At 35.9% G+C, this 22,049-nt stretch overlaps 1 protein-coding gene across 1 annotated transcript; it reads left to right on the plus strand.

Annotated features, from left to right (window-relative positions):
• The first annotated feature begins 1,496 nt into the window (after positions 1-1,496).
• Positions 1,497-16,988, plus strand: LOC121220289 (nucleobase-ascorbate transporter 7). Its single transcript, XM_041099951.1, has 14 exons — positions 1,497-2,201; positions 2,403-2,500; positions 2,621-2,797; positions 2,892-2,992; positions 3,131-3,206; positions 3,289-3,348; positions 3,490-3,674; positions 15,041-15,137; positions 15,421-15,507; positions 15,652-15,710; positions 15,789-15,880; positions 15,968-16,045; positions 16,135-16,295; positions 16,372-16,988. Exons 1-14 carry the CDS (start codon positions 2,060-2,062, stop codon positions 16,588-16,590), a joined length of 1,632 nt encoding a protein of 543 aa, XP_040955885.1. The 5' UTR covers positions 1,497-2,059; the 3' UTR covers positions 16,591-16,988.
• The last annotated feature ends 5,061 nt before the right edge of the window (positions 16,989-22,049 follow it).

Here is a 22,049-nt window from a genome sequence, read left to right on the forward strand (position 1 = left end):
TAGGCAGTGTTTGTTCTTGCCTGAAAGGCACCTTCTTGATGCTCCTCCAGTCTGCTTGCTCTTCTTTGCTCTTGAGCATATAAAGCATTGATCAACTCTGTCAGGGAGATGGTGTACAGGTCCCTTGAGTCCTCGAGAGATGAGATTTTTGCCTCATACCTCTCGGGCAGAGTTGCAATAACCTTCTCCACTATCCTTGCTTCCTTGAGCTGCTCTCCAAGGAGCCTAATGCTGTTAACCTCAGAAGTCTAGTTGGTTGTCTGTTATATTTAACTGCCACTAGACCAGACATAATGTATGCTGTAGGATTGCTCTCAAGGTTCTTGCATTGTTGCAATAAAAAGCATTTACAAGCTGCTAAGAGAGTGCTTAGATATGTCAAAGGCACTTTGAGCTATGGTTTAAAGTACAGCAAGGAAGGAAATCTGAAGCTGGTTGGCTACACTGATAGTGACTGGGCTGGCTCGATAGATGACATGAAAAGCACCTCAGGGTATGCTTTCAACCTTGGTTCAGCCATGTTTTGCTGGAGCTCGAAGAAGCAAAGTCTGGTGGCTCAATCTACTGCTGAAGCAGAATATGTGGCAGCTGCAAGTGCTGTCAACCAAGCCATTTGGCTAAGGAAAATCTTAGCTGATTTGAAAGTGCATCAAAAGGAAGCTACTGAGATCTTCTGTGACAACCAATCTTCAGTTGCAATTGCTAAAAATCCAGTGTTCCATGGAAGAACAAAGCATTTCAGCATCAAGTTGCATGTTGTTCGAGAAATGGAGCAAGCTCAGGAAGTGAAGCTGATCCATTGTAATTCTGAGGATCAACTTGCAGACATTTTGACTAAAGCCCTTAATGTCACAAGGTTCGAATGTCTAAGAAGGAAGCTAGGTGTTTGCTCCATGCAAACCAAGGAGGAGTATTGAAGCAATGGTTAGCATGTAGCAATCACATGTTTTATTATTATTATTATTATTATTATTATTATTATTATTATTATTATTATTATTATTATTATTTGGATGTAATGATGTAACTTAGTTGTATTCCAACTAAGTTTGTTAGTGTAGTAGGTGGTGATTTATTTTAAGTGGATGTAATGATGAAACTTAGTTGTATTCCAACTAAGTTGTTAAGTTGTAAGCTTGTATAAATAGGCTTTATGCCATTTTAAAAAAATATGAATGAATTCAATCAAGATTTCATCCATATACTCTCTATTTTAGCTTTGCTTAAAATTTATTTCATTTTTCTTCTTTGTTTCTGCCGCAAGTCTCGATTCTTGCTCGGCAAGCTTTTTGTTGAACCTTGCTATTTGTTGCACTTAGCTCCAACAGAAGAGCTTTATTCAAATTTGATATTTGCCAAATTTGAACGTTTTCTTTTTCTTTTATAGACTAAATAATAATTAGTGGGAGAATCTGAAGTAGCTTTGCTAAAGATGATGGCTGGCGGAGATGCTTTTATCATGTAGGTTGTGAAAGACTTTATCTTTACGTGATCAAAAGAAAATGAAAAAGAATTGTTAGAAAATCAAAAAGAAATCAAGGCAAAGAAAGAGATTCCTTTGGTTCACACTTCACACACAGACAGAGAGGAATTTTTGCCTTTTTTCATGTTCGCACTTCACAGTTCACGCCTTTTCTCTCATTCTCTTTTATCTTATGATTCCTTCTTTCTCCCCAAGTTGATCTCCTGTCATAGGATAGGTGCACAATAAGAACGCACCACCTTAGGCCTTAAGGCTTAACCTCATCCCCCATTCAGTACTTAATTGCATTCTTCTGGCGTTTCCCTTTTATGCAATGACACTTTCTTTATATATTGAGAAAATAGTTCTTTCACTGTTAATGCTTATCTTCTTGTAACTCCCTTTTTCTTTCTTCTTCTTTTTCACTGTCATTCCAGTGCAGTTTCTCACCACCTTTCTGGTTTTCAGATTCTTTTGTTTTAACTTCTGTTGCTGGTTTTCAAAGATTTTCTATTAGGAGTAGGTTTTTTAGCTTGAGGCTTAGAGAAAGTTTTGGTTTTTAAGGAAGGCCTAAACTAAGAAGAAGGAAGAGAAAAAATGGCAGGAGGAGGGGGTGGTGGTGGAGGAGGTGGTGGCGGAGGAGCTGCACCACCACCAAAGCAAGATGAATTACAGCCGCATCCAGTTAAGGAGCAGCTGCCTGGGGTTGCTTATTGCATTACTAGTCCTCCTCCTTGGCGTGAGTTTCTATCAATTCAAAACTATTTTATCTTGATTCCTTATTGTTGGTTATCAATCCCAACCTCGTCACCTTTCCAATGTTCTAATATAAAATGATGTTAATTCTCATTTAGTTACAATATTCCTCATACATTCAAGTCTTGTATTGGAATGTCTATGTGATAACTGTATGTGGGTTTGTATCTCATTGCATTTGCAGCTGAGGCTATATTATTGGGATTTCAACATTACTTGGTGATGCTTGGGACAACTGTTCTCATACCTACCTCTCTAGTTCCTCAGATGGGAGGCGGAAATGTATGCTTGACACAGACAGTAACAGTCAATTAGTTTTCTTCATGCTTGTCGTTTCTTTTATGTGGATCTTGTCAGAAGCTTTGCATGTTGTTTACCTGTAAGTACAATTCTTTGCATCAGGAAGAGAAAGCAAAGATGATTCAGACATTGCTATTTGTGGCTGGTGTGAACACATTGCTTCAAACATTGTTTGGTACCCGTTTACCAGCAGTGATTGGAGGTTCCTATACCTACATGCCAACCACCATTTCCATCATCTTGGCTGGCCGCTATACTGACATTGTAAATCCTCAAGAGGTAGCTTCACTAAGACCCTATAGTTTTGTTCTTTTTCTTGTAACTTATGATAACAGAATCCCGGAATTGAGTGGATCCTCTATTGAGTATGCAGAAATTTGAGAAGATAATGCGTGGAATCCAAGGTGCCCTCATTGTTGCCTCGACCCTTCAGATTGTCCTCGGATTTAGTGGCCTTTGGCGTAATGTTGCAAGGTAAGTATGATGTTGGTTAAATAATCTTTTATAAGCAACTTTTTGGGCTTTTTCTTGTTATATTTAATTGGTTGAATGCAGGGTCCAAGTCTATTAGATTAGTGGGTTTAATTGGTAGATCTTTCAATGCTTTTGTAGGTTCTTAAGTCCTCTGTCAGCTGTTCCCCTGGTTGCTCTCTCTGGCTTTGGACTCTATGAGTTTGGATTTCCTGTGGTATGGCATCAACATTTTTTGTTTGGAACATTTGTTATTAAATTGATTCATCATTTTCACTTTCTGGTTATAAATTTTGCAGCTTGCCAAATGCATAGAGATAGGGTTACCAGAGATCATTCTTCTCTTAGTTTTTTCACAGGTAATTTAGATTTTTTATTTAAAGATAACCCGCTTTGTTTTTTGAAGCAGTAATGACACAAAGAGATGGTTAATGCTTGACCATACAAGAACTGTTTTTGAATTGTAACAATCACCTCGATGAGGGTTTTTTTTTTGGCAGTATATACCTCATATTACACGTGGGGAGCGGCAAGTGTTTGACCGCTTTGCTGTCATATTCTCAGTTGTGATTGTGTGGATATATGCTCACCTGCTGACTGTTGGTGGAGCATATAAGAACAGTGGACCAAAAACTCAAATAAGCTGCCGGACCGATCGCGCTGGGATTATAGGTGCTTCTCCTTGGTAAGGCTCTTTCTTTCTTCATTCTTATCCTGATATTGACACTAGATGTTATCAATCTCCTAAAAGGTTTGCATTTTCACACTTAATCTCAGCTTGAATGCGTAAATTTATTTTTATTATCTCAGGCATCTATTATTCTTGAGATGGAATACTTTACTGAGCAAAATTTAACTACTTAGAAATAAGATAATTTGGAAGTCAATAGAAATCTCAATAATTGAGCTGGTGCACCCAACATAGAGAAAATGAGTGATGTCTATACTGCATGGATTTGAGTTATATATTTATATACACACAAAATGCTCTTGCTTTTTATTTTCATATAACTTTTTTAGTTGACTAAAGATTAAGATAAAATGTTAAACTTGATCCTACAATTACCATTAACAAATTATTTAAATATATTATGCAATAAAGTTGACAAAATAATGGGGTTGCTACGTCAACACTAGCTTTCATTTTGTTTGTCATGCCAAGCCTACGATAGAAGTTTTCAAATTTGTTTCCACACAAGCCTCGCGTGAATAAATCTACAATTTGGTCTTCTGTCTTAATATGTTTCTAACTTAATTTCGATTTTATTTCTAATAAAATGATAATGCCAGTTCAAGCATAAAAAACTTAGATTCTCTGTCACAATATAAAGCAATTGGAAACTCTACTCCTTCAACAGCTGGAAAAGTCAAGTATTCTCTTGAGGTGCCATCCTCACCACACGATACTCTGCTCTGTGGTTAACAAACACATTATCACTTGTCTTTTGCTACACTAAAAAATTACTCTAGTCCCAAGTGAAAAGACGTACTCAACCATTAGGTGCCACGTTCAACTACATAGCATCACAATAGCATCACAATAGCCAACTAACTTATAATCTCCACTTTTTTTTTTTTTTGCATAATACCGTAGCTAAACGTACTCTTTATATGTCTCAAAACTCATTAAACTGCTTCTTTCTTCTTCTGCTTCTTCTTTTTTTTTTTTTTCATGTATCAACTCATAATCAAAATATATTGATTCGGTTTGATTGGATTTTTTAGATTTTTTTGAATCCTCTATTATAATTTGATTCAGTTCAGTTTGGTTTTTGTTTTTTATATTAATTTTTTATTTTGATTTTTTAAGCTTATTTTGATAAAATTTAACTTTGTTTTATGGCTTTTGAATATTATTTGATAAGATTTTAAGATTTTTTTCATAAATATTTTTAAAAAATAATAAATTTTTAAGAATTTTTAAATTATTTTCACCATTTTAAATATAAAACATTTATTTTTTATATCATAAAAACCTAAAATTAATTAAATAAAAAGCACAATTCAATTCGATTTCGGGTAAGCGTGACTTTTAAACTTATGTTCCATAACTCCTCCAAATAATTTGGTTCAAGTTGGTTGTTTTTTTTTCCTCGGCTTTAATAAAAACTACAGAAGAAATACATGGTCTTGTTAAAGTTAAATAGGTAAGACTACTTACCAACTGTTGATACATGGTAGCACCTTCATTCAGAATATTTTCCTTCAGTAGCACACATTTTGGCATTTAGTTATATCCGCGTAGAAATTGTCTTGCACCTGAGTATTATAAAATTATTAATAAATGCTTGGATATACTTTATGAGTGGAGAAAAATGCCTTCTTCAGTATAATCAACCTCTAAGCCAAGGAAGCGCTCGAGTTGTTCTAAGTTATTTAATATGAAAACAAATTAATAAATTCTCTTTAATTCGGAGAATTTCTTCCTCAGAATCTCCTTTGATGTTTAAGTCATCTACATATACTAGCATAACAGCTTATTTTCCTCCATTCATTTTTACAAACAAACTATAGCCTACTGGTGTCACTGAATAACCACTATGAGTAAGAAATTCAACAATCTTGCCATCTTTACCACTTGTTGCTTGCTTTAATCCATAAAGCACCTTTTGAAGCTCAGACACATACGCAAGATGATCTAGACTCTAAAAACCCATCGACTAGTCTATGCAGATCTCCCAACCTAGCTCCCTATACAAAAATGCATTTTTCACATCCAATTGCCACAAGTTCCAGTCCTAGCTAGTTGTTAGTGGTAGTCCATATTGTTGAGAGAATACTCAAGCTACCAACTGAGCCTTGTGCTTCTCAATTCATCTATCAATATGACGTTTCATCTCGTAAATCCATTTGTAAGAGATAAGCTCCACATTTCTTGGATTTGGTATATCGAGCTCCCAGATCATCTGATTTCTTTCAAGTGCGACAACCTCTTTTATTATTGCTTCAATCCACTTTCGCTTCTAGAATGTTTCTTCAAATGTCATTGGTTCTTTCGCATCTCCCTCTTCTACTATGGTAACATTACCATATTTGAGATTTGACTTCCTAACTCTTCTTGATCTTCCAAGTGGATTTGGTGCTTCTAATTTGCTATCTTTGATTGATCATTGGTGAACAACAGTTTCCCCTTCAACATCTCCACCATTATTTGTAATTTCAGTTTCTCCTAGACTCAACTGGATTTAAGAAGACTGCAATTTGAGAGTATTTGTGTCTGGCAATAATTTCTTGTCTCATAACCACCATTAAGATGCTTCATTAAACACCACATTTCGGGCCATATAGCATTTTTCAGTTGTAAGACCACAAAATCTCCACCCTTGTATTTGACTATCATATCTTACAAAAATACAATTTAACAAATTTTGTGTTCATTTTGCTACGTAAGTGATCAGGTGTAAATACATAGCATACACATCCAAATACTTGAAATTAGCTAATGGTAGGTTTCATGTTCCACAATTTTTCAAAAGACAATGAAGACAACCTTTGTTGAGGAAGCTTATTAATAACGAAAGTCACAGTTCTCATTGCATCAACCCAAAAACTAGTCGAAATATTCATTGCATGAAGCATAAACTTTGGAGTATTTCTACCAGGTGCCTACCTTTTCACCACGCCGATTTGCCGTGGAGTGCTAGCGCATGTGAATTGATAGTGAATTCGACATTCTTGAAGGAAGTTTCGTTTGAAATATACTATCTCTCGTTATCAATGTGTAGATAATAGACCCTTTAACTAATCTTTGTTTTCCTAATCCCTTTAAACTCGTTGAACTTTGAAAGAGCCTCACAAATCTTTCCTTCACAAAATAAACTCACAAATATTTGAAAAATCAACAATAAAGGTCATTATGCACTTCATCCCACCAATGGAAGCTTGTTTAACCTGCCCAAAACACATTAGAGTGGATTAACTCTAATGGTTCTTTTGATTTAAAATTTGGACTTTTTGTACAATAATTGATATGCTTTTCCATACTTACAACTTGCACATTTTGTGTTTATTCTCACTTCAAGTTCTGAAAGTCCATTCATCACATCTAGCTTAGAATAGCTAACGTGGCTTAGTCGCATATGCCACAAGTTTGTCATCTCATTCATTCTTCTTCATTATTAAAAGTAACAACATTACTCTACACAAACTTTTTCTTCCACTAGCAAGCTTTTGTCATGCGACCCTTTTTTTCTCACAATTACAACACTTCCCTTCAAATATTGTTATGGTTTTTCAAACGTCCCCCTTCGCTAGGTCTCCTTTCACCTTCATAACCTTTTAGATTGTCACCATTTTTCTTGAACCCACCATTGTCACACTGCTTGGAATTCCCCCTGCCGGCTTAGAGTGCCTCTTTTTATTCTTTAGTGGGACTCATCTCATTTCTTGAGCTAAGCATTCTTGATCGGCTAAGAATTTTTCGAATTATACAAGTGATGACTACTTTTGTCATCCTTGTACAACGACAACAAAACTCCTAAAGTTTGGCTTCAGACTATGTATTATGATTCGTCTCATTATAGTATCAACAATAGGAGCTTTTGGATCCAACTTAAAAACCTCTTGACATAATGACTTTACTTTATGAAAGCATGGTGTCACTCACAGCAACTCACTCTCTAGAAGTTGGAGCTTCATATGGTCCATTTTAGAGAATAGCTTGGTGAATGTATCCCAAGCTTTCTTCAAGGTTTTCGCATATAGAGCACATCTTTCTCAATTATTGTCTTTAAAGCAAGCATTTTCTTGCTTGGTTTTATCTTCCATTTTCTTAGCGTGCCACTTGCCTGGTATGACAAGATTGTTGAATTTTTTTAGTTATTATGGTTATTTAGTGGCACATGTAGCATATAATTTGTTCGGCAAAGTGAATAGAGAAAAACTAACTATCGTGCTAGTCTATGAAGATGATTTAATCATCATAGGAAATTAAGTTAAATTTTGTTATTAGTCCTTGTACCTCGCAAAAGTTATGGATTTAGCCCATGTATTTTAATTTGATCAATTTTAATCTCTGTACTTTTCAAATTTTGAAAATTTAGTATTAACCCAAATAGTGACAGTTAAATCCATTCAATTAAATTCAAATACTAATCATGTACTATGTATATAGTTGTAGATTTAGTCCATATTTTCCAATTGGATCATTCTAAGTTCCTATACTTTTCAAAATTAGAAATTTCACTCTTGATGCAAATAACGGGCGTTAATCCATTAACTAGCTCTTTAGTGAGTAATATAAGGAAATAATAAGTTAACATGGCATTACATATATGATAATATGTTTGTCATATCACATTTTGAAAATAACATAGTTGAATAAATTTAACACTTATAATTTGGTGATGACTGAAATTTTAAATTTAAAAAGTACAGGAACTAATAGCAAAATTTAACCTAGGAAATTATGAGGAAGAAATTCTTCAAACTAAGATAAATTTATCAATTCGCTTACATATTAAAGAACTTGGACAATTCAAACACTCCTTAGTCTAAAGTTTGATTACACTAAAAAAGGATTTTCTTTCTCCGCCGACAAAAGCATTTGAAGCATTCATTAAAAAAGTTTGGAATGCTCCAGTGCAAGACAATTTCAATGACGCTAGAATCAAATGCCAAAATATGTGCTAATTAAGGGAAAGATTTACAAAATGCTATGATGTATTGATAATTGACAAGCAGTCTTATCTACTTAACTATAACGGGATGAATTTTTTTTTTTTGTAGTTGTCATTATGAATTGCTACATGCAAAATCCAAAGAAACCTCATTTGAAAGCAGTTCAATGAAATTTGAACAATATTATGTACAAAAACCAGTGGAGAGTGCAAGTTAGTTGGCTATTGTGATACTAACTATTGTAGGTGCACGTGATACCCCACTGGATACGTATTTATGCTTTGGTCTGGAACAATTTCTTCGTGTAGCAAAAACTTGTAGTGTCTATGTCAACCACAAAAGCAAAGTACCATGCAACGATGATGGCAGCTCAAGAGAGCACTTGGCTTTTGCAACTATTTGAGGACTTGCTTCAGCTAGCGCAGTTTCCAATTCCTGATATCTTGTTAACAATACATTTGGCAGAGAATTTAGTTTTTTTTATTTATTTATTAAAGAACTAAAAATATGAAGGTGCATTGCCATTTTAAAAAAGAAAAACTCTTGCAAGCAAAAAATAAGTTGAAACATATTAAGAAAGAAGATCGAGTTATAATTATTTTCATAAGAGGCTTGTGTGGCAACAAACTCTTGGTAGCTCGCCTCTGCATGACGAGTAAAACGGAAGCTGGTCTTAGGAGAGTGTGTTGACATAGTGTTGCGCGGAAGCGTGTGAAAGAGTAAAATTATTGTACTAAAAAATCACACTAAGTTCAATTCCCAGGAAAGAGAGGTGAATCACGAGGATCACTTAAGTACCAAGTCTTTCCTAGCCAGAATATCCCTCTATCGTAATTTAATAGCACAATAAATCACTACAATCACACTCACAAAATATGAACATTAAATAGTAAAGAACACCAAAATTTAACGAGGTTCGGCAAATCTTGCCTACGTCCTCGGGCACTACCAAATATATTTCACTCCAAAATACAAGTGAAACTTTACAAATAGGGAGAGAGAACAATGCCTTAAGTAGAGAATGGCAAATGTGGGATGATGAGAATGAGCAATGGTTGGCCTATTTATAGTTGAGATTCAAGGGCCACCTTGCAAAGTCACTATTCACTTAGGGACCAAAAATTGCTATTTTCCCATGCCCAACACTAAATAAAATATTTGGTGCCCATAACTTTGACCTTTCCAAAGTATGGGTAGGTATGGGAAAGGTATGGGCAAGGTATGGGGTATGGGTATATTCTAATAATCTCCACCTTGAAGATTTGATTAGGATAATCTTATCTTCACACAATTCTTTCTGCTTTTGACAACAATACTTGATAGTGCCTTCTTCAACTGTTAAACTTGCAGGATATTAATCAAGTTCAAACAATGTTCGAACTTGGTTGCTGTTACCACCTTGGTCATCATATCTGCGGGATTATCTGCAGTCTTGATCTTCTGAAGACAAATTTTCCCCTCTTCAATAATTTCCCGCACAAAATGGAATCGTACGTCGATATGTTTTGTACGTGCATGATAGACTTGATTCTTTGCTAAATGAATAGCACTTTGACTATCACAATACACGTTAATATGCTCCTGAACCAACCCCAAGGTTTTAGCCATACCTTGTAACCAAACAGCCTCCTTTACAGCCTCTGTTACAGCCATGTACTCGGCTTCTGTGGTTGACAATGCAACTGTAGACTGTAGTGTAGACTTCCAACTTATTGGTCCTCCAGCAAGTGTAAACACATAACCGGTGGTTGATCTTCGCTTGTCCAAATCACCGGCATAGTCAGAATCAACGTACCCAATAACACCTTTACCAAGTGTACTATCCTGCTTGAACAGTAATCCAACATCCACGGTCTTCTGAATATACCGTAGAATCCATTTCACAGCTTGCCAATGTCCTTTTCCAGGATTATGCATATACCTGCTCACTATACTAACTGCCTGTGAAATGTCGAGTCTTGTACACACCATTGCATACATCAAGCTACCCACTGCATTAGAATACGGAACTTGCAACATGTATTCTTGTTCTGTATTCGTCGAAGGAGATAGTTGTGCAGAAAGCTTGAAATGAGAAGCCAACGGGGTACTTACAGGTTTGGTCTGCTCGTTCATACCAAACTGCTGTAGTACTTTCTTCAAATACTGCTTCTGAGACAAGCTAACTCTGCCATGAGCTCTATCTCTACATATTTCCATGCCGAGAATCTTTTTAGCTTCTCCTAGATCTTTCATCTCAAACTCGAGATTGAGTTGAGTCTTCAATCTTTCAATCTCAACTTTGCTCTTAGATGCTATTAGCATATCATCAACATATAAGAGCAAGTATATGAAAGTTCCTTCTTGTAGCTTCTGAAAATACACGCAATGATCAAATTTACTTCTTGTGTACCTTTGCCCTTTCATGAACTGATCAAATCGCTTGTACCACTGCCTCGGAGATTGCTTCAATCCATAAAGCGACTTTGTCAGTTTGCAAATCCAATTTTCTTTTCCAGCAACCTTGAATCCATCTGGCTGAGTCATATAGATTTCCTCTTCCAAATCACCGTGTAAAAACGCGGTCTTCACATCAAGCTGAACTAGTTCAATGTCATATTGCGCAACCAAGGCTAGCAAAATTCGAATAGACGAATGCTTCACAACTGGAGAAAACACTTCATTGTAGTCTATTCCTTCTTTCTGAGCGTAACCCTTTGCTACCAATCTAGCCTTGTATCGAATTTCATTTTTACCAGGAAATCCTTCCTTCTTTGCATATACCCATTTGCATCCAATTGCCTTCTTTCCCTTGGGCAGTCTCACCAACTCCCAAGTCCTATTTTTATGAAGAGACTGCATTTCTTCATTCATAGCTTGCTTCCACTTTACACCATCAGAGTTACTTATTGCTTCTGTGTAAGTGGAAGGAACATCATCATCTGCAATTGGAAGTGCATAGGCCACCATATCGTCAAAGCGAGCAGGCTTACGAATCTCTCTTCTTGGCCTCCTATATGCAATTGAATCTTGTTGCTGTAGAAGTTCTTGGGTCGAAACTTCTTCATCATTTGTTCTTTCAATATTAGCTGGATCATCATTAACCTTTTCAAACTCCACCTGCTGCAAAGTACTACTGGTTTTGTCATCCTTTTGTGAATCCTCGTTCTTCATCATGGTTGATTCATCAAAAGTTACATCTCTACTGAAAACAATCTTCCTTGTATCAGGACACCAGAGACGGTATCCTTTTACACCACCAGTTATACCCATGAATAATGCTTTCTTTGCTCTTGGGTCTAACTTAGATTCTTTTACATGATAATATGCAGTGGAACCAAAAACATGTAAAGAATCATAATCAGTAGCAGGTTTACCAGTCCACATCTCCATAGGAGTTTTTCCATTTATTGCAGCTGATGGCAATCGGTTAATTAGATGGCACGCATATGTAACTGCCTCAGCCCAAAATTCCTTGCCCAATCCAGCATTGGACAACATACATCGAACTTTCTCCAGTATAGTCCGATTCATGCGTTCTGCCACCCCATTCTGCTGTGGTGTATCTCGAACAGTGAAGTGTCGCACAATGCCCTCATCTTGACATACTTGTAGAAATGGATCATTTTTGTACTCAGTACCATTATCTGATCGAAGTCGTTTGACCTTTCGACCTGTCTGAGTCTCCACCATCTTCTTCCACTTCAGAAATGCATTCAAAACTTCATTTTTTCTTTTCATTAGATACACCCATACTTTTCTTGAATAATCATCAAGAAAAGTGACAAAATAGTGCATACCTCCCAAAGAAGCCACTTTGGTAGGTCCCCACACATCACTGTGAACATAGTCCAGAATTCCTTTCGTATTGTGAATTGCTGAACCAAATTTTACCCTCGTCTGCTTGCCCAGAACACAATGTTCACAAAATTCCAATTTGCAAGAATTTGCACCTTTCAACAAGCCTTGCTTCGCCAAAGTCTGCAAAGCTTTTTCACCAGCATGTCCCAATCGCCTATGCCATAACCTGGTAGCCTCTGAATCTGCATCTTTCGCAGAAGCTGTTGATGTTGATCCAATAACTGTACTTCCATTTAAATAGTACAAGTTATTTCTTCTAGTGCCTTTCATCACCGTCAATACCCCAGCTACTACCTTTAGTAATCCATCTCTCAAAGTGATTGTGAACCCTTTAGATTCTAGGGCCCCTAATGAGATGAGATTTTTCTTCAAGCTGGGTACATAGCGAACATCTGTCAGAACTTGGATTGAGCCGTCATGGTTCTTCAATTTGATTGTACCTACACCCATTGTCTTACAGGCACTATCATTGCCCATAAAAACAACTCCACCTTCTAGTTCTTCAAGACTAGAAAACCAGTCCTTATTAGGACACATATGGTAAGTACATCCCGAATCCAATATCCACTCATCCGTTTGACATGCCATTGCCATGCCAACCAAGCTAAAGTCTGACTCCTCATCATGCTCCGCTACACATGCATTAGAAATAGACTTGCCCTTTTGTAACTTAGGACAATTCTTTTTCCAATGCCCTTTCTCACGACAAAAGGCACATTCATCTTTGGCGGGTCTCCCTTTGGACTTACCCCTTCTACCAGGTTTGCTGCTGTGTGAACGACCTCTTACTGTTAAGACTTCTGCGGTTGTATCTCTGTGATCTCTTTTATCTTTCTTTCGAGTCTCAGATCTATACAACGCACTACAGACTGCATCAAATGTGATCGTGTCCTTCCCATGAAGCAATGTGGTGGTAAGATGATCATATTCATCAGGAAGGGAATTCAACAATAATAGTGCCTTGTCTTCATCTTCAAATTTCTCATCCAAATTTAGCAAGTCTGCTAAAATTTTATTGAATGAGTTCACATGGTCATTCATCGACATACCGGGTGCATACGTGAATCGATAAAGTTTCTTTTTCATATAAAGCCTATTTTCAAGACTTTTCATTAGAAACTTTTCTTCCAGTGTATCCCATAACTTCTTCGCTGATGTCTCCCTCATGACATAGTACTTCTGCTCTTTGGCCAAACATAGGCAGATTGTACCACACGCCTGTCTATTGATCTTGGCCCACTCCTTGTCATCCATCTTGTCAGGTTTTTCTTCAAGGGCTATATCTAGCTCTTGCTGACATAAGACATCCAGGATCTCACATTGCCACATACCAAAATTATTGGTACCGTCAAATTTCTCTACTTCAAATTTTGCATTTGTCACAGTAGTCCTTGCTGATGACGATGCTGCTGCCATTTTTCTTCTCAATCCCAACTACTGTATACGTGAACAGTACTGTATACGTGAATAGTGCCGTATACGTGAATAGTACTGTATACGTGAATAGTGCCATATACGTGAATAGTGCCGTAAACGGTCGTATTCCCCAAGTACGAACCTTGCTCTGATACCAATTGTTGCGCGGAAGCGTGTGAAAGAGTAAAATTATTGTACTAAAAAATCACACTAAGTTCAATTCCCAGGAAAGAGAGGTGAATCACGAGGATCACTTAAGTACCAAGTCTTTCCTAGCCAGAATATCCCTCTATCGTAATTTAATAGCACAATAAATCACTACAATCACACTCACAAAATATGAACATTAAATAGTAAAGAACACCAAAATTTAACGAGGTTCGGCAAATCTTGCCTACGTCCTCGGGCACTACCAAATATATTTCACTCCAAAATACAAGTGAAACTTTACAAATAGGGAGAGAGAACAATGCCTTAAGTAGAGAATGGCAAATGTGGGATGATGAGAATGAGCAATGGTTGGCCTATTTATAGTTGAGATTCAAGGGCCACCTTGCAAAGTCACTATTCACTTAGGGACCAAAAATTGCTATTTTCCCATGCCCAACACTAAATAAAATATTTGGTGCCCATAACTTTGACCTTTCCAAAGTATGGGTAGGTATGGGAAAGGTATGGGCAAGGTATGGGGTATGGGTATATTCTAATACATAGCAACACTATCATTTTGCACAATATATTTAAATAATTTGTTTTGTTAGTGGTAGCTATTGAACCAAGTTTAACTTTTCTCTTGCCCGTTAACCCTTGGCACAACTTAGAAATGTATGATTCACTACATTTTGAGTAGAAAAAATAAGTTGAAACTTGTACCAAAATGACCTCTAAGAAATTTTATTTGTGCAATAGAATTGATTATTTAGGCAAAAATCTCCTTGTTCCTGTGTGGGATTCCTTACATTTTCAATTATTTAGAGAGTTAAATTTGGCCCGACAATAACCACTAAAAAATTATTTGAATATATGTGCAATGGAATATACTTGACCAAATGATGACCATAAGTTGGTTTTGCTAGTCAATATACTTGAGTTCGTTGATTCACTGTCTGTATAAGAATGATAATGCTTATTTAATTGATTATTTCCCTGACTTACTGTACTACATTTCATGAACAGGATAAGAGTTCCATATCCTTTTCAATGGGGAGCTCCAACATTCGATGCTGGAGAAGCTTTTGCTATGATGGCAGCTTCATTTGTTGCTTTAGTAGAGGTTTGCTTCTCATGTTTATAATCATGTTTGTTAATCATGTTTATCTTATGTCTAGTACAGTTGCACCATACGATTACAGTTTGTATAGTAAATATTCTATGATAATTTAATTGAATAGGCAGAAATTTGGATTGCTCCTGCTATACTATCTTAAATCTCAATGCAATCTGGGTGTATAAGATGATACTGTCTCCTAAATTTGAAAGATTTCATTTTCTTAGCTACTGCATATAATCGTTTAGTGTGAAGTGTTCATTTCTGTAATGTTTTTATGATTAAACAGTCTACTGGTACCTTCCTTGCTGTTGCAAGATATGCAAGTGCAACTCCAATGCCCCCTTCCATTCTTAGCCGTGGTATCGGTTGGCAGGTAAAGATAAACTGATAAAATTACTAATTTGCAAATTGCTATGACTTAAATCAATTTGCTTGGTGGATTTTTTAACATGACGAGTACAGTATTAATCTCTTTGCAATCCCCCTTTTAATTTGGCTTGTTTTGCTTCAATCCTAGGGTATTGGCATTCTCTTTTCTGGGATATTTGGAACTGGGAATGGGTCATCCGTTTCAGTGTAAGATTCTTTCCTGAAACTAGTGGCACACAAGTAAAACAATATTTGTTCATCTAACTCCTTTGTGAACTGCGGCAGCGAGAATGGCGGTTTGTTGGCAATGACACGTGTCGGAAGCAGAAGAGTTGTCCAGATATCTGCAGGGTTCATGATCTTCTTCTCCATCCTTGGTCAGTTTTAAATGCCAATCTCTCTCTGTCTTTCTCTGATCTGTCTCACTCACTTTATCATATTTGTATACATGCACTGCTAATCAGGAAAATTCGGAGCTGTTTTCGCATCAATTCCAGGTCCAATCATTGCAGCTTTATATTGTCTTTTCTTTGGATATGTTGGTAAGTTCGGTTGGAATCAAGCTATATACCATTACTGTTCCATTCAAGATTTCCATAATTCAACAATTTGTGCTAATTGCATGGTTCAGGTTCAGGGGGTCTCAGCTTGCTTCAATTCTGTAACCTAAACAACTTCAAAATAAAGTTTATATTAGGTTTCTCTGTTTTCATGGGACTATCAATACCGCAGTACTTCAACGAGTACACAGCAATTAACGGTTTCGGTCCAGTTCACACCGGCGCCAGATGGGTAACTATCTGTTTCCCTTTTACCCCCTTTTTACAACTCTAGCAGAAAACATAGTTATTCCTGCTCCTTTTTGCAGTTCAATGACATGATAAATGTACCGTTCTCATCCGAAGCATTTGTTGCGGGTTCATTGGCGATGTTTCTTGATGTGACGTTGCACGGGAAAGACAATGCGACTAAGAGGGAACGTGGCATGCACTTGTGGGAGAAGTTCAAATCATTTAAAAAAGATGCAAGAAGTGAGGAGTTCTATGCCTTGCCTTTCAATCTCAACAAGTTCTTCCCATCAGTGTGAAGTTGGACACAGCTTATAAGCTTGATGCTCAAGCCATGCATGCAACCTCAATACTACGCTTCCATCACTAGAAACTCCATCTTTGCCCATTTTCACCAATTCCCAACTCCATGATGAAAAACAAACATACGCTGGTGCAAAGTAGTGCTGCAAACAAATATGTACATTCAGTGATACTTCCATATCGCCTTAAATCCCAAAATGCTGAATGCTATTACATTACAACTCACAAGCAGATTATTTAGGACATCTTACATAACATAGTGGGTATGTCCATTATTGGACTTCTATTAAAGCCCAGTGAACCATCTCCAAACTCTACCATCCTTCAGATTATTGGGTTCAAATTTTTTTGTAGTTTTCTCCTGCGGGTCAATATTTGATGTTGGTTTTTTCCATTCGCATCATCTTGTCGCCAACATAGTTTGCATATGCATCTATATGGAGTGTAGTCATATCTGATACAAACAGAACATATATGAATGCTTAAGAAAAAGTTGAGATTGTAGGATGAGCAGATTGGATTATTTGAAGATGCGATCCCAGTCTTTTTCTGACAGCCTATTAACAGGATACAAGTGGGAAAGACAGAAGGGTGAGGACCATTGTTCCCCCACAATTCTAGGAACTGCTCATTTGGCTAAAGAACATAAATAAGGTCATTCATCCATGGTACCATAAAGTATAAACACAATTAACGCTCCAATAATTTCTCCGGTTTCCTTAATCTCTAGTCTCTTGCCTACATTAAATTCAAACCCCAATTTCTCAATTTGTTTATTGTTAACTTTTTAGCTGCATTCAGATCCTAACAAGTAATAACAATTCTTATGTGAGGAGAAAACAATCTCATATGTACTGGCTACATGGTTTCAGATTTCAGATTGCCCTTTCCCAGTTATTAAAGAAACAACTAAACCTAAATTTTAGCACATCTAACAAATTTGAAAAAATTATATTCTTAGTTGTGCTCAAACCCCATCTTCCTAACTATTATAATAAAAAGGTTACCATTTGAGTTAAGGTTACATTAAAGATTGTTTTTCTTAAATTATATATTAAAAAGAAAAAAAAAGTCATTTGTACGTATGTTTTGCATGGTAGGACCAGACTTATCTAGTTTTTTTTTTTTTCGGCCAACTATTGTGTAAATTTAATGATTACTTGCAATGTTTCACTAAGGCACTAATTTTTTTTTCCGACACTCTTTTGAGCTAGTTGACATGTTGTACTCACTTTGATCAACATAATGTACAAACTTTTTACTAGCAAATTCCAAATCATAACAAAAGAACTCATTCTGCACTCGATTTTTTATTTAATTATAAGCCACCGTATTTTTTATTCTAAAAAACTCATTTAGTTTATAGAGATTTAATTTGTTCTTTTAATTATATTTATAATTATTATCGTTTAAGCATGGTTATATGTAACTGATTTTTCTCACATCAATATGTTTAATTTAATTTAAAAAAAGAAAAGCTATTTTGTTCCTTTTTTTTGTAATTCAAATGAAAAAAAATAATAGATAGATTATCTCGTATAATAATTTATTTGTGTTTTAGAAAAAAAAAGGGGACAACCTTCATTGTTTGATTTGATGCAATTAAGAAGAAGAAGGTGACAAGCAGACCACCATGTATCCTGTTGTGTCAATTCCTGATTTCTCTTCAAAGTCGGCATTATGTGGTTAGCCACTTAGCCTAACAATTTCAATAATTCATATTCCTAATTCCAAATGCATGCAAAGGAACAAGGGCAATCATCAGTCATCAAAAAAGGGATGTTGAAAAGAAATTAATTAATTAATAAATAAGGTGCATGGAGATATCTTTTTCGAACATGCATGAATTTGGGTGTTAACGTTAATCGAATGTGTGTTTCTTTGTTTGGGGGAAAACAATAAAAGTTAAGAGACAAAATGGTGGTGGTGGTGTTGCAATAGCGGAAAAGCAAAAGCAGAACAAGTAAATGATTAACCTTAAACCTTTCATTGTATTCAATCATATATTATATAATGTCACAATTATTGAGTTAATATCAATGTTTTGAAATTTTATTATGGTGTTTCACTTTGTGACAGCAGTTATAGTTCTTGCTCGTGTCCAGACAAACCCAGAGGTGCTGCTAATAGATACCGGCTACAACCCTAGATTAATTTTGCAGTAAAAATAATAATTTAATTAGCCGGTGTTTAATGGTATTGGTTAAGGTAACGTGTAGAAAAATGTGTCCAAAGGAACGTTGATATCAAATTTAATCATGCAAATATATCTAACATTATTGTTGTTGTTTAGATTTTTCATATAAATACGATGGGTTTGTGTATGAGTATATGCAAATATATTGAATTTATATATTTCTTTTAATTTTTAGAATCATGATCAAATTGATAAGATGTCTAAATATTGAAGATTAAATTTGTTGAATTTTTTTTAAAATTAGGACTAAATTACACAAAATGGATAAATATTGGAGGCTAAATTTGTTATTCCATTTAATGACCAAACACATTTTTATGGTGGAGTGACAAGAATGTGAAATTAACTTAATAGGAATGACTAAATTAACAAAAATAATTTGCTGACTAAAATAAAAACATGTTAAAACTTGACTAACTATTTGAGAAGTTTACCCTTAATAAAAATAAAAACTTAATATTAAAAATATGAATTAAATGTCAATCTCCCAAAATAATTAATTTTTAATTAAAATCACACTCAAATCAAAAAATAACAATCAATTAAGCCATTAAAATTCTTTGTTTTGTTGAAGTGCAACTAAGGTGGAAAATGGTGACAAAGTAGATGAGTAAGGTTTTCAGCACTAATTTGATTTCTTAATTGTTTTTTAACGGATCGTAATGGGTTTTGACGGAAAAAATTAATTTTAAGGGTTTAATTTATTTCCTAACTTTGATTAAAACCCAATCGAGTGCAGTTTTTATTGGAGACTTAATTTTTTTTAATTATTTTACAAGAAATTTTTAGCATTTATGTCCAAATAAATTTATAAAATATTTATTTAATAATTGAATCTTATTTTTAATTATTTAATATTTATACTAAAATATATTTATAAAAAATTTATTTAACAATTGAATCTTAGTTAAAGTGATAAATTACTTATTATCTAAATTTTAACAATTTCGGGTTCAATTTAGACATTTGATATTTTATTGTTTTATTTAAATATTTTATATAAAAATAATAAAAGACAAAAATACCATTATATTAATATTCATTACTTTTTTTTTTGGTGAAAAGAACATAAAGACGACTTTAAAAGACTTTAAGACAAGCTAAAAGCTTGATCCTGATGGATGGATGTAGCCACCACATCAGGAGGGACTTCAAAAATTTGGAGGGATGTCTGCCAAGAGAGGCCAATTTCCGCTAACTTGTCCGCAACTAGATTATGCTATCTAGGAATATACATGGATTTCCCATTGTCCGTTAAAACGCAGAACTCTTTTGACTCTTCTAAGCAAGGTAATGTCGGAGTCCACATTTTCTTCCATGTGTAAGGCTCTGACTACTTCCATATTGTCCGTCTGGATCCTAACTTTCTTATACCCCTTATTTAAAAGTATGAAGATGCCATCAAGAATACCCCAAAGTTCTGCTTCAAAAGGTGAGCACCTGCCTAGATAATGTGTAAACCCCAAGATCCAATGACCATCTCGATCACGAACTACTCCCCCAGCTGAGGCATTCCCGGAAGATCTGGTCACTGCTCCATCCGTAAATAAGGACACCCAATCTTCAGAGCAATGGTGATGAATCTTTAAATGCCTGGATCTATTCCTAGTTCCTAGCAGAAAAGAATCAAAATGTTGAGCCCATCTGAGAGAAGATTTGATGGTATCCTGGGCCGTCCAATCAATGTTTTGAAAGATAAAAAGATTCCTGTTCTTCCAGATTCTCCAAGCAATTAGTCTAAAGAGGCACGAGCAAGTAATTCCCTTATCCTGCAACTTAAGATGACAGCAAAAATTAGTTGAAAACTAGATATGAAAGGGGTTAAAAAAGAACCTGGCTTGCTTCTCTATAGGAACAATAAGCTTCCACACTTCCTTAGCCTTCGAGTAAACACAAAGCACGTGCATAGTATCTTCATTGGCATGAGCGCACTGTGGACACTCACTACTCTGCCCAATGCCTCTTCTGGCCCTTTCGAAGTTAGTGAACAGTCTCTGTTTAGCCACAATCCAAAGGAAAAGACGCACTCTCTGAGAGCCTTGATACTTCCAAATAAACTTCCAAAAGTTATCTTTAGGGTTCCAAGAATTCTCCTTTAAGGACCAATAAGCACTACGAATGGAAAAGGATCCTGATCCAAAACAAGCCCAAATAATTCTATCCTCACCCCCTGCCGGATGCGAAAGAGGAATGCTAAAGATACGGCTGATTACATCCTCAGACAACTAAATACGGAGCATATCAACATTCCAAGAGCCATCTTGAAGGACCTAATCCTTCAGAGTACTATCTAAATTAAGTCTTTCATGAGCAGAAACATAGGAAAAAAGAGGCCCAACATCAGGTATCCAATTATCTTTCCAACCACGGATTAAAGAACCATTCCCTACTGACCACATAATATTCTCACGAAAAAGGAGCCACACCTTAGAGATAGATCTCCATAAATAGGAGCAGTTACTTCTATGAATAGAATTAGGAAGCTGATTTTTCTACCCATATTTTGAGCGAAGCACTCGAACCCATAAAGCATCTTTACAAGAGACAAGGTTAAACCCAATTTTCATAAGAAATGAATTATTTTGATCCTGAAGGTGTCTAAACCCCAAAACTCCGCAAGACCTTGGCTGACAAATGGAATCCCATCCAACCAAAGTGGTTTTAGTATGACCAACTGAACTTCCCCAAATAAATTGTCTAGCAATCTTCTCAATCTCATCACAAACTCCCTTAAGGACAGCCAAGGACTACATGAAATAGTTAGGAATAGTAAGAAGAACAGATTGAGCGAGAGTGACCCTACCTGTAAAGGAGAGTTTCCTAGCTTCCCAATTCTGGAGTTTGCACCTTACTATATCCACAACAAAATTCAGAGTGCTCCTAGTAACCCGGTCGTGCAAAAGAGGTACCCCCAAGTATCTTCCAAGGTTAGAAATTTTCTGAAACCCAAAGAATTGACTGATCTGATCACAAACACTCGGGTCTACTCCTTTAGAAAAATATACATATTACTCTTCCTTGTACTAATTTTATGACCAGAAAAGTCACAAAAGCGTTGAAGAATTTCCTTGAGGACTTGTGCTTGATTCATCTCCGCCTTACCAAAAATGACGAGATCATCAACAAAGAAGAGATGAGATAACGCCGGTCTCGATCTGGATAATCGAATAGAGCTCTATCTACCGGCTGCGATGTTCGATCTGATCAAGTAACTTAGCCAATTCGTACAAAAGATGAACAAATTGGGCGATAGGGGAC

This window comes from Gossypium hirsutum, chromosome A03 (genome assembly GCF_007990345.1).
Source record: "Gossypium hirsutum isolate 1008001.06 chromosome A03, Gossypium_hirsutum_v2.1, whole genome shotgun sequence".
Classification (NCBI taxonomy): domain Eukaryota; kingdom Viridiplantae; phylum Streptophyta; class Magnoliopsida; order Malvales; family Malvaceae; genus Gossypium; species Gossypium hirsutum.

Bases quoted from the DNA above. Each gene is read 5' to 3' on its own strand.
- LOC121220289 (XM_041099951.1), top strand. From the start codon at position 2,060: ATGGCAGGAGGAGGGGGTGGTGGTGGAGGAGGTGGTGGCGGAGGAGCT. The intron at 3,349-3,489 runs GTAATTTAGATT...TTTTTTTGGCAG, and splicing joins TTCTCTTAGTTTTTTCACAG to TATATACCTCATATTACACG. The intron at 16,046-16,134 runs GTAAGTTCGGTT...TGCATGGTTCAG, and splicing joins TCTTTTCTTTGGATATGTTG to GTTCAGGGGGTCTCAGCTTG.